The following is a 13,045-nucleotide window of genomic DNA, read 5'->3' as shown; positions in this document are numbered from 1 at the left end:
ACCCCACCCCCATAAACTTCTTCACTGGTTTTCCATTTTTTCCTTTGTCTGGCAGAAAGTACTGGAGGCTTGTGTTGGGACAGCAAGGTTGGCAGCTTACAATGCACTTCAGTTTATCTCTATTGGATAATTAACAGCCATTTAAAAACTGAAAGGTGGACAAGCATTAAAAAAATACAATGAAACTCTTCTCATTTGTAAGTTCTCGAGCATGCAAAGCCCACCCCTGCTTTTACAAACTAATAAAGCCTTTTGAAATATTTAGCCTGCTGGTTAACGACCTTGAATATTTGTGTGGGTGGGAGACACATTACCCATTAAGATATATTGGACAAACATTGATGTTTCTTCTTGTCCTGGTGCTTGTAATTGCTGTTCTAAAAAGGCTCTGCATATGGTTCTATACATTTCCTCCCACCTCGTTTGGTTTTTCATGTTCTACTGTTATGATATGGCTAGGTAATATATTTTCAATGGGTATAAACAACCCTTGTTCATACCTTCTGCTTCTGATTACAGGACAGCAGGTTATTAAACTTGACATTTTATTACTTATAGTAAAGGGCTCCATACCTTGACAACTATGTCACACTGTTAGTTCTGTTGGAACAGTTAGGTATAAACCAGGGTTGACAGTGCAATGTCAGATTGTCTCCAGACTTTTCCTGGTTTGTTTTACCAGCAGGCTCTTTATTTCTTAGTTTTCTTCTGTTATATACAGTGTGGCTAAATTGTAGGCTATTTTTATATATAAAAGAAACAAAATTTTGCACAATTCTAGTTTCTTATTGGAAATTCTCAATGGCAGTTCTGCCAGATTTGCTAATAAATGAGGCATGGGGAATTGAGTAGATAATGACCCGTGGCACTGCCAAGCAGCACAAACGGCATCTCAAAAATAGTCCACCCCAGCTTCACCAAAAATCCCAGACTTTGCCTCTTACCTGGTATATGATGGAAGGACTTCGTTGCTTAGCAACCACCATGTACTTCCATCCCCAGATCCAGCAAAGCAACTGCTACTGGAGGGAAGGGCAACAATGAGAGAGGCAAAAGGATTTTATCCTCTTGCCATACATAAAGTGATTAATCTCCCCAATATCTCTTGAAAACGATGGTTTCCTCCCCCTGCCTGAAGTCCATTGCAACATAAGTTTATATGTATCTTAGGGAAGGTTAAAGTCTGTTAGAGAAGTGGTTGTGCCTGTATTCTTCACTACAGCAACTCCCATTTGTTTACATTGAGTTAAATCAAAGTAACAGCTGAACCCTTGTGTCTGTTTGAAGCTTGTTTAGCATCTTTTAAGTAAGATTCCAGCTCCTGAAGATGAAACATTCATCCTCTCCAGAGAACAGGGAATTCCTTTATAATTCCACATTCTCATCTGCCTGATCCATGCAATTGCAGGAAGCTGCCTGGGTATGTGTGATATGCACACATGCTTAGATGAGCAGTGAAGCTACCTTTTACTTCTTTGCATTGAATGAAACTTCTGTATAAATAGAAAGCAAGCTCTGGGTCTCAGTTTCATTGCTTGTTGCAGATCCCAGTGCAGGATGATGTCCAATGCTTTTGCACACTAAGGACATCATAGAAGGGTAAATGCTTATCTAACACATTTGTTTTTCTATCACATCTTTCAAATACTTCTAGTAGTTGCTGTTCCACTTCTGGGTTACGTTCCCCGGGAATTCAGAAGGATACCTTTACCCCCCCCCCCCAGAGTAGCACGCTCAATGTGAACATAGTTAAAGAGGTCATGAGTGTGGCTTAAACTTCAAAATGAGAAAAACAGATCCTGTCTTTTGCCAAGTAATCCGTGTAGTTGAGGTAGTGCACAATGCTTGCCTAATTTTATTTTAAATAAGGCTGTATTTGAATCTTTTGCTCTCTTTTAGCATGCCAGCATGCATCCTTATTTTTATTTCTTTTTTGCACCCTGCAGTTACAAGCCTGGATGTTAAAAAAAAAAAAGCCTCAAGTATAGGCTTCTTGAAGGCACTGATTTCAGACTTGATCCTGCCAACACTTGGGCCTACTTTCTGCTCTCAAGTAAGCACAAGCAGTTTGCAAGATTGTGTCTTAGGTCTATATCCCATTGGGGGAGGGGATAACTGCTTTTGCTTAGCCCAGAAAACATCTATTATCAGAAGTGCCACAGTGTGTGTTTCTGAAATACAACAGCAAAATATTCCCTAGTCAATAGTGTGCTGGTTTACAGTAAAAGAAGAATCCCACTTACATAATAACACATGCAATTTAGATCTAAGAGGATGGGTAGGTGTGTGGAAGTAGGTAGGGGTTGTACAAAGCATTTGCAGTGGATGTTAGTTGGGAGTGGAGGGAATAGCCTTCCCTATAGGGGATACAGCACTGTGAAATTTGTATTTGCCCTTGCAAATTAGATCTGATACTTGGTTTAGGACAAAACATTACTTTTAACCAAGCTTAAGGTAGTTAAAAAAAAAAAGTGTCTGTAATCCCTTCCTTTGTTTTCTGCCCTTTGACATGTGGTTGTCTGCAAATGCATCCTTTTTGATACCATTTTAAATATGTAAAATCAGTTGTCTTGTAAATATCTTATAAAGGAAAAAAAGTTTGTAAATACCAAATTTGTGGCTGTTAATGTTTGGGGTTTTTGTTTTTTAAAAACTTTTTGCTTCAGTTCATTTAGGTTTAACAGTGTTAACAGGGAGTATTAAGAGAAATTCTGCTTGTATGTTTAAACAAAATTGAAACAAATCATTTTTTTTTTTTTTACAATAAAATGGAAAGAATATTGATGCTTTTGTCATGCATTATGCATTGTTTAATGGATTGGGTAAAACCTTTGAGTGTCAGAATCTGCCTTTATGGTCACATTCTGTTATATACTAGAAGCAGAAAGGGAAATACATGCCTTATAGCCCAGTCTTATGCACATTTACTTGGAAATACATCTCACTGACTGCAGTAAGACATACTCCCAAGTGAGTGTGTATGAGACTTCAGCCCTTTCTTGTTCAGTGCCAGCTCAGTCCAGTGTGCAGCTGCTGTGAAAAAGATGAATTCTGTATTATTGAGAAAGGGATTAGAGATAAAATGTGCCAATGCTGTAATGCTGTTATACAAATCTCTTGTAAGATCTCACTTGGAATAACTGGGTACAGTTCTGGTTGCCTCACCTCAAAATGGATATTGTAGAGCTGGAGAATGTTCAGAAAAAGATGACCAAATGATCAAGGAGATGGAGCAACTCCCCTATGAGGAAAAAGTTACAGCATTTGGGCTTTTAGTTTAGGAAAAAAGGTGAGTAAGGGAATATATGATAGAGATGTATAACATGATGTGTGGTGTCAAGGAGATTTTTCTTCCTCATAATACTAGAGCCATCCAGTGAAGTTGAATGGTGGATGATTCAGAAAAGAAAAGAGAGTACTATGGAATTTGTGACCAGAAGATGCAGTGAAGGCTTTTAACGAGGATTAGACAACTTAATGGATGATAAGGCTATGTTCTGCCTCCACCGTAGGAGAAACTGAATGTTAGTTGTTTAGGAAGGACAGTTGGGAAGAGTGCTGTATGCTCAGCTTTCCCTTGCGTTGGCCGCTGTGAAAACAGGATGCCTTACTAGGTGACCCTTGATAGAAAAAGAACTTGCACGTCCATGAGCTAGTTGGAGCAATTTGATTTGCTGTAAATCAACTTCAGACGTACAGTTCGCTGTTAGGTGTATGCAGACTGTATCCTAAACTGGCAGCTATTGGGTAGAAAGATGTTTGAACAGTGGGATGAAAAGGCAACAAATGCAAGTCATAGCACTAGGCCTGTCACACTCTCATATAGAGTCAAAGTATACAAAAAAGTAGCTCCTGGGGGCGGTGCTGTATTCTTACAATACTATACTGTTTTAAGTAGCTTTGGGTTGCCCGGGCATTATAAAGCAACTAACACATTTTAATAATAATAATATATGCCCAGCACATTTTAACACTTATGAGCAGGACAGTAATTTCCCAAAATGGGAAAAGTGCAGCTTTTTTTTTGTATATGTCAATGGGAATGCCCTAAACTGCTTAATATGATGGGTGTGCTCTTTTATTAAGTCTTTTTTGGAAGTATGATTATTTTTTGAGATCAGATGTAGTTCCTTGGGGAATGTAATGTTTGTTTTTATTTGGGCAACTGCTACCCCACCCATCAGCAGGACTGCTCCCAGGGTGGCTAACAAAGCATGGAAACAATTAAAATCAAATCAAACATAACAAAAGTGAAAAATAGATCAAAAGGCCTGTTAAAAAAACAAACAAATCTGGTGCCAGAAAACATGAGAGTTGGCTTTAAGCTAGCCTCTCTGAGGAAATCATTTTAAAAGAAAAACCTCTTGTAGATACAGTACAGTACTTCGTCTACCCTCAAAATGGATGACATTAATGGATGCATAGCTTCAATATTCTTAGGTCGATTTTCGTATGTTGTCATTGTTAAATGTCAGAATTGTCTCCCCCTACTTCCTTGTGTAAATACTGACCTGTTTGCCCCTTCTGCTGTTTACCTAGGGCAATGCTAGTACTGGTGGAGGATATGGAGGGGGCTGAGCTTCCATTGCTGTTATCGCTAGTTTAGTTTGCCTTGTAATGGGGGGGGGGGGCGAACGCCAGAATCCGTAGTTGGCGGCTATATTTTATTAGGGCAACCAAAAGTGCAAGTAAGTGTGACAAGCTTTCGCGTTCTCCAGAACCTTTCACCAGGGCAGTTGCTACACAATGTGCCAGGTGGTGAAGATTTTATTTTTTCTGAAGTACAGAAAAAAAAGCAAAACACTGCGGATTGTTTCGAAGCTTATTTCTGAGTCTTGCACCTTCTTTCTGAGCCCACCCTAACCTTGCCTTAACTGGTCTTGCATCATTCCTCACCCCACCCCGCTATAGACTCGTCGCTTTATTCCCTTAGGTCCCCTGTACAACGCCTTCCCACAACCGCTTTACCACTGCAGGGAGAAAGGGATGACGTCACCGTCGCAATGGGAAAACGTAATGGCAGAAGAAGCGCCGTTCCTGGCGGATTACGACCCCCCCCTCTTTTTTTTTTTTAATGCAGCAGCCCGCGAGGGCATGGAGCACGTGATGCTGTTGCTGGGCTGTCCTCTCCGCCCGCCATTGGAGAGCCGCCTGCTGGTGACGTCGCCTTCCGCGGCCCCTTGATTGGGCGCGAATTTTCTTCCCCTCTTAAAACCCCTTCCTCTCTTTACTTTTTTTTGTTGTTGTTGTTCCTTTCCCGCCGCCGCTTCGACCGCAAAGGAGCCTGGGTAGCTCGAGGGGGGGGGGAGCGCAGAGCAGCGCGGGCATGTCGCTCTGCATGTCGGGAGCCGCAGTCCTTCCGCGGCCTCGCGCCTCCCCTCCTCGCTTTCCCGTCATTCCCTTTGCGCCGCTGCTGCCACCGCCTACTTCCCCCTCATAAACGTTTCGCTTCTTATTTCTTTCTCGGCTACTGTTAAGATGGCGGACCGTCGGAGGCAGCGCGCCTCGCAGGACAGCAGCGAGGACGAGGAGTCCGACTCGCCGCCCGGCAGCGCGGCCCCTTCCCCGCGGGGCGCCCACCGCTCTGGCCTGGCCGTGGCGGGAGGGGGCGGCGGCGGCGGCGGCGCTGCTGTTGACGCCGTGAGCGCGGAGGCGCCGGTGACGGTGGGAGGCAGCCCGGCCGACTCGGAGTGTGTGAGTGTGGAAGGGAGCCTGGTGGGAAGAGGAAAAAGGGGGCGGGGGCGGGGAGAGAAGCTGCTTGGACTTTCTCCTCTGGCTGCACCCGGCTCTTGTCGGGGCCCGCTTTCACCGCGGGCCTCGACCCCGGAACTACCGGCGACATTAAAGCAAAAACGGCAGTGTACCTGCGAATGCACAGAGCGGTCCTTGGTTGTTGATTTTTTAAAAAATCTCAACGCTTGCCGTTGAGTAGCCGTAGCTTGTATCCGGTTGTCCTACGCTCAAACGATGTGCTTTTTGGGTTTTAAGTATATCGTTCTCCGTTTCGGGGTTGTTGTTTTTTTAAATTGTTATGTAAAGATTGTTTTTAATGCCTCCCTTAGTTACAAAAGTGTTTCCGAGCACATTTAATCGGATTTTTCCTCAGCAAGCTAGTTCGTGGGTCTTTGGCCAGGATTCAAGAATTTGGAGGCCAACGGATGTGCTTATCAGTCGAGCCTTAGTCCCGGTTATCTTTGTGGTTTTCCATCTGGGAACTTAAAACTGTTAGTTGTGTCTATGAGATGAAAATGTGCACTGTATTCCCTCGGTCTGTAGTCATATTTTTAGAACCTGGGTATTTTTAGAACTTCTTCTCCCCCGCTAAGCCTTTTCAAAGACCAGGGTGTCATCAACCACTTTTGTTTCTTGGAGTAACATTAATGTTAAGTGTGACATTTGAGGTTTTTAGCTAACAAGCTCCAATAGTCTTGGTAAGCAAACTTTGCTGTGATGTTTTGAAAGCTATAAAAACAACAATATGGTGATTGAAGCTGCTAAGGTTATTGGTCCGTTTGCAAAGTAATGGTGGGGTTGGTGGTGGTGTCCAAATGGAGATAAAACTGAAGAGTTTGAAGCAGACAGCATTTGAAAGAGAGCTTTTAGGAATTAAGACACACCCTTTGCTGGATGGCCACATTAGGATTTACAGATGGCATGCACTTTGTTTTATTGAATTGGCTGCTTGTTTGATAGATCCACCAGGTCTTTGACTAATTTATTTTGTTCGTACTGAAATACCAGATTGGTTCTCAGTTCTGATTTCTGTTTTCCCCTGAATTAAGGTGGAATCAACAACTAACAGCTGCAGTCTTGTTGTCATAGTGCAATGAAATAGTATGTATCCAGTGTGCTAAAATGTTGTACAGTGATTCCAAGCTTGGAATACCTAGTTTAGATTGCCAGTTGGGACACATCTACTGTGGTTGGGTGGGAATTGCACATCCTTCTGGATAGCATTTAGCAGCTGCCATGTTTTTCGTTTGCTTTCCTGACTCCCTTGTTCTTTTGAAGGTATGGCTTTCAAAGTTTGAAGCAGACCACCTCTGTAAGAAGACCTAAATGGTTGTGCGGGGAGACACAAGAAATAAAGAACAATAGAAAGAGGGTAGCATCATGTAACATGATCAAGCCTGAAAACATGAATGAGTAAAGGAAGTAGGCTTAGTAAGCAGAAATTGTAGGTCCCAGCATGTTCCCCACATTAACAGCCCTTCCTTGGGGCTCTTTCTCTTTGCAAAGGAAGTTGTTGACAGTCTGTTGTCTGTAATACAGTGGACCTTGGTTCTTGAACCAAGAGAGCCAGTGTGGTGTAGTGGTTAAGAGCGGTAGTCTCCTAATCTGGGGAACCGGGTTCGCGTCTCCGCTCCTCCACATGCAGCTGCTGGGTGACCTTGGGCCAGTCACACTTCTCTGAAGTTTCTCAGCCCCACTCACCTCACAGAGTGTTTGTTGTGGGGGAGGAAGGGAAAGGAGAATGTTAGCCGCTTTGAGACTCCTTAAAGGGAGTGAAAGGCGGGATATCAAACCCAAACTCTTCTTCTTCTTCTTGAACGGCTTAGTTGTCAAACAAATCAGCTTCCAAATGCCGCAAACCCGGAAGTAAGTGTTCCGGTTTGCAAACGTTTTTCGGAAGCTGAACATCTGAAGCGACTTCCACTTGAGCGCAGGAAGGTCCTGCAGCCAATCAGAAGCCTTGGTTTTCGAATGTCTTCAGGAGTCAAACGGACTACCGGAACGGATTAAGTTTGAGAACCAAGGTACCACTGTGGGCTTGTCCTTGCTTTCTAAAGGTATGCTCACACCAGACAATTCTTTTCCCAGCAGAGTAGGGAAAGGGCACCTTTCTGCCTCTGGAGAATGCCCTGCTCTTCTCAGCAGGTGCGTCATCTGCATGCATAAGTTGCAGCGGAAGAGCTATTTCTCTTGCCTGTCCAGTTGAGACACAAACCCAATTTTTTATTTATGAGATCGGTTGGTAGGCAGGGTTCCGGCTTGTTGCTAAACTGAGCACTCCTGCAGTCAGTGTGTTTTGAGATCGTGCAGTACATCCATAAGAAGTGAGTCCCCCTTTAAATGAGAAAATCACATTCCCATAGCCAAATCTGACCAAATAAGTGACTCCTTCAGAGATTTGGTGTGTAAAGCACTAGCTTTTTCCAGACAACATCTGAAGAAAATACGTCCTAAAGAACCCTATGTAGCTGTTACTGTTAACACAAGCAATAAAAGGAAAAGAGGTGAATTAAAGCAAAAAGAAAAATAGAATTGGGCCAAGAGAAACAACATTTTCTGAGGCTGCATAAATGTAATGTATTTAAGTGTACTGGATCTTGGCTACTAGCTACATCCCCCACCTGGCAAGACCCACATAAAATAACTGAACAATATTATTGCTGCTGTTTGCTTATATGATAGAGAATGTTGCAGTTTCATTAAAATATTCAGTTTTGTGTTCCTTCATCACCTAGAGTTCTTAACATATGTGTATTGCAATAAGCATTTTCATTTGTGTTCTTATTGAGGGTTATGCTGTTTTTCTTTATGGTAATATTTCTTTCTCTTAAAACAGGAAAGTGAAGACGGCATAGAAGGAGATGGTAAGTGATGTTCTCTCTTTTAGTTTGAGTGATTGTGAATGGTGAGGCGTAGTGTAGATTTGGTTAGGGAATATTCTTAGAATTAATGCTTATTGTAATAGCATTTTTTAAAACAACCAAGCAGCATATACATTTTCTTTAAAAAAAAAAATCAAGTTGTAATTCTGCAAGGAAGATGTTCCAGACACAAGCCCTTATGCTTATGGTACTTTGGCCTGTAGGTAAATTCAGACATATTTTGTTAGAAATGGACCTCATCATAGATGAATGGGTGGTAAGGTTTTCTACCAGAGTTTTGTTTGGCTGTTTGTATTAATGAAAACACAGTGTGATGTTTCCCCCCCCATACATTTTAATGGCTTGGATATCTTATAAAGTGGTAAGACTTCCCCACATTTACCACTTGATAAAATGGTTTTCTGTATTTGTAATCTATGACATTTGTCATTGACTGAGGAGTGCATTCCATTTCCTCTACACACTAAGCTTATAGAATGTGGTCAGAGCTGCCTTATTAAAGAACAGCTCAAGGGTTCCCATATCCACCATCACTTTGTGAACATGTGGACAGTGAAAATTCCCCTGCTTCACTGGCCACAGACTCTGTGGCAGTGTGAAGGAGCCATATATATATATATATATATATATATGCACTTCATTAGGATGTGAAGTCTTAATGCACTGTCCTAGAAACTTCAACGCAAGGTTGAATTTTGAGGAGGGATTTGAAGACGGGGGGAATTTCAGCATTATGTAAGTGTTCAGAAGAAGCCGGAAACATAAGAAGCAGCAAAGCAAAAAAGTGAATATTTTACAGAAGCATAAGGCCAACAGATGATTGAGGGTGGTGGATTTTGAGGAGCTAAGAACATAGGTAGGAGGATGTGGTGGCGGCGGCAGAGGGATGAGGTGGGGCAAGGCCATAGTGGACTTTCAAGGTAACAGCAAGAACAGTTGAGAAAACATTGTAGGGATTAAGGAAAGGCTTACATGTCGTGTAAGCGTTGAATAATTTTGGTGCAGAATTCTGAATTTAGGCAAGAGGGATGAAGTGACATTGGAATGCCACAGAGGAGATGGTTGCAGTAGTTATGAGAAATGGCTTGAATGTGAACCAGAGCTTTTTACTAAGAGGGCAGAGAAGCATGACCAGTGTATTTATAGTGTTTTAGATTGAGAAGCACTATGTCTTGTTGGTGAACGGAATGTGAAAAGAAAAGAAAAATAAGTGTGTGCATCAATGATTAAACAAGTGTTGTGTCTGTTAAGTTGTGTGGATGATGACTTTGTCAATGGATCGAGAGAGTATATGAGAAGAGAAAGGTATGGGAAGATGAGAAATTTGGTCATCTACATAACAAATTTTAAAGGGTTTGTCTAATCGCAAACAACTCTTCTTTATATTTAGCTGTTCTTTCTGACTATGAAAGTGCTGACGACTCAGAGGTGAGTTACATTTTTACTGACAATTTCAAATATGTCTGTTGCCATTTTTCTGGTGTACAGTATTAACATGCCAATGAACTTTTATTTAGAAAAGGAACCTTCAGGAATCTGGACCCTTGGATGAATTGGAATGTGTAATTTTTATCTCCTTTACCATGGAAAAGCAGTCCACTTCTGCGTTTTGAAATTTATTATATGTTATCTATCCTCTGTATTCAAAGCTTACCTTGGGGGTATTAGACCTAGAAGCACATGCCTTGGATTCCTGTTTATCTTCTGCTCGTGTTGGGGAAGCCATCAGGTTCCAAATGGTGGTTCACTTACATTAAACCATAGTTATAAACAAACGGTGGTTTTGTGTGAGCGTGAGGAACACAGAACTGAAAAGTTCTTATTGTGCTCCTCCCTTATTCCTGAACTGCTGGAAACAAGCCAAAGTCTGGCTTTGTCATGGCAACTGAACTTGGGTTTGTGGTTTGTTTCTCCCAAACTACGAGCAGTAAGCCAACAACAAATGTTGGCTATTGCTCATAGTTCATTTCTCTTTAAACAAACCACAAGCCCATGTTCAGACATCACAACAAGATGGAATTTGGCTTGTTTCCTGCCACTTTAGCAGGGGCAGAGAAGGAGTGCTGTGAGAACTCTTCAAATTAAACCATAGATTGTGTTTACTAATAGATTGACTTGCAGAGCAAAACAGTTTGTATAAGCCTATAAGCCTGTTCAGACAAAACAGTGTCCTGGAGGAAAAGATTTTTTGTAAAAAAAGAAAAATTCTTTAAATTGCTAGGCACCTGCACCAATTGAATCACATTGGATGTTTGTTTCAGGCTGAGGAGGGGGAATACAGTGAGGAGGAGACATCCAAAGTGGACCTGAAGCAGGAGAGTAATGAAACTAATGAGCTGACAAGAAAATCAGACAAAGGGGATGAAAAACCAGAATCGAAAGGCACTGTGGCAGGCGAGAGGCAGAGTGGGGATGGCCAGGTAAGTCTTACTAAATGCTGAGTATAGGTACTAACCATTTAAACGAAAAGGTGCCTTTGTATTTACTTTTCAAGAAATAAATACTTAGTTTCATAACGTTCTAAAAGAAGCTTCCTGCATTTTTGTGTAATAGGCTAGTGTTAGGGAAATCAATAAAGGCATCAAATTTTAAACTGCTTTGCCTTTTTCCCACTTACACAAATGCAGTTAGTTATTTTCACCACTAGAACACGTTCCTACATTCTTTCTACACAGTCTCTAGCCATTGGTGTTGTCATAATCATCCAGTATTCTGTACAGCTGATATTTCTAACGTATAACAATTCAGTACATACATAATGATACCTGACTGAATCATACCTGGAGTAGACCCATTGAAACAAATGACTTAACTAAAGTCTTCATTAGGTCTGTTCTGAATATAGCTAACATTTGACATTGTCCTTTTTCTTTTTTCTTTCTTTTTTCAATATTCCAATAGTGACATCACTTAGGAGAAATAGCAGCGGATCTAGTTGTACTTTATATCCTGAAAATTTCTCCATTATAGATAGATAGAGAGATATAAATCTTTTCCCAACATTTTTCAGCTGGCAAACAATTTCATTGCAAATGATAGAAATCTTCTCTCACATTTTCAGCAGTTCAACATACAATTCTTACTTTTCTTGCCATCAAGGGAACAGTATCTTGCAACAATTCTCTCTTAATATTCATACACAAAGAAAAAGTGCTGTTGAAAAGTCTCTCTCTAAGTGTATAGGTGTATACTAAGTGTATAAGTGTATACTCCAGATGTTGAGTCTACTTCACCATAAATGCACTTGTCCACACTTCTCAGCATCATGCTAAGCGGATTGCTGTCCATGCAGGCCCTTCTGCTTGCCTAATCTGCAGCACAGGGAGGGGAGGAAGTCATGCTGTGCTAGCGGAAACCACAGGCTTCGGCCAGCAGGGCTTGTTAGTTGAATCCCACTCAGCACTTTGAAGAACATTTTCTTATTTACTGGTTTTGCTTTATCAGTTAGGTAATATAGGTTTCTTTTCCTTTATTCCGGAGTACTTGCATGGTTTTTGGAGAGTTGTTTTATGGAGAATACTATCTTTATTCTCAGACAGCTGTTCTACATATGTTATCAGTTTTATCTTCTGTGATAACATTTGACCAAAACATTGGATGAAGAGGATGGGTTCTGGAACACTTTGGTGGGTTTCTGTGTAGGCAGAAGACCAAGAGGCGCTTGCTTTCCTTTTTCTTGTAGGAAAGCACTGAACCAATTGAGAACAAGGTGGGCAAAAAGCTTCCTAAGCACCTGGATGATGACGAGGACCGGAAGAACCCTGCATACATACCTCGCAAAGGTCTTTTCTTTGAGCATGACCTTCGTGGGCAAACTCAGGAAGAGGAAGTCCGGTAGGTGATGTGGGCAGCGAGTGAAGCGAGGTGGGTTTGCAGAGCAAGGGGTGCTCTTGGTCAGGAAGGGTTAGAAAGTTGAAAGAATGACTGCTCACAGAGAAAATAATACAAGCTAATACAGAAAACTTTTTTTAAAAAACTATGTGCTATCGCCAATGTGGGACCATTTCTTAATGTTGCGGTTACAAGAACCTTGAGTGGCTTTGAGCAGCCATCTACTGGCGCGTAGACCCTCAGGAAGCATTATTTGCTTTACATAGTCATTTGACTGTTTCTTCTGAGTCCCATGTTTCTCCTGGGACAGACTTTATTGGTTGGGGTACCCTGGTTTTGATATTCCCTCCCTTGATGCCCAGTTGACTTTTATTTTAGTGGCGTTTTAGCTAAATGAAGACCTTTCTGTTTTGTCAGAATTTTGCCTGATTTGAGTTTTCTCCCTGCACTCGGTGTGTTTATACGACTCTGGTTTTAGTTTTTATTTGTATTCCACTGTATTAAGATCAGTACATTTTCTTGTTCCTACCAAAGACCATAACAAATGCATTCTCCAACAAGCCAATACAATAATACAAAGATAATTCAATTTCAAACCT

General features: G+C 41.5%; 2 protein-coding genes across 6 annotated transcripts in view; both read left to right on the top strand.

The window, feature by feature from the left end:
• The window catches only part of MSL1 (MSL complex subunit 1), a 26,389-nt gene extending 15,364 nt beyond the window's left edge, over positions 1-11,025 (top strand). Inside the window, exons 9-12 of one of the 3 annotated variants that reach the window (XR_013978880.1) lie at positions 3,125-3,289; positions 8,570-8,597; positions 10,006-10,043; positions 10,877-11,025. The gene's annotated coding sequence lies outside the window, so the exon portion shown is untranslated. Of the gene's footprint in view, positions 1-55; positions 2,783-3,124; positions 3,290-8,569; positions 8,598-10,005; positions 10,044-10,876 lie in introns of those variants that run through there. The other 2 variants (XR_013978879.1, XM_080978304.1) reach the window with 2 other exon arrangements.
• The window catches only part of CASC3 (CASC3 exon junction complex subunit), a 19,764-nt gene continuing 12,052 nt past the window's right edge, over positions 5,334-13,045 (top strand). For all 3 annotated transcript variants that reach the window (XM_080978292.1, XM_080978294.1, XM_080978293.1), the window contains exons 1-5: positions 5,334-5,694; positions 8,570-8,597; positions 10,006-10,043; positions 10,877-11,035; positions 12,298-12,449. In XM_080978292.1, coding sequence (XP_080834418.1) covers positions 5,479-5,694; positions 8,570-8,597; positions 10,006-10,043; positions 10,877-11,035; positions 12,298-12,449 — 593 coding nt within the window. In that variant the 5' untranslated portion in view covers positions 5,334-5,478. The remainder of the gene's footprint in view (positions 5,695-8,569; positions 8,598-10,005; positions 10,044-10,876; positions 11,036-12,297; positions 12,450-13,045) is intronic.

The sequence above is a fragment of the Podarcis pityusensis genome, assembly GCF_964106645.2.
Source record: "Podarcis pityusensis genome assembly, chromosome: 13".
Classification (NCBI taxonomy): Eukaryota; Metazoa; Chordata; class Lepidosauria; order Squamata; family Lacertidae; genus Podarcis; species Podarcis pityusensis.
This window is presented reverse-complemented; position numbering and strand designations above follow the sequence as displayed.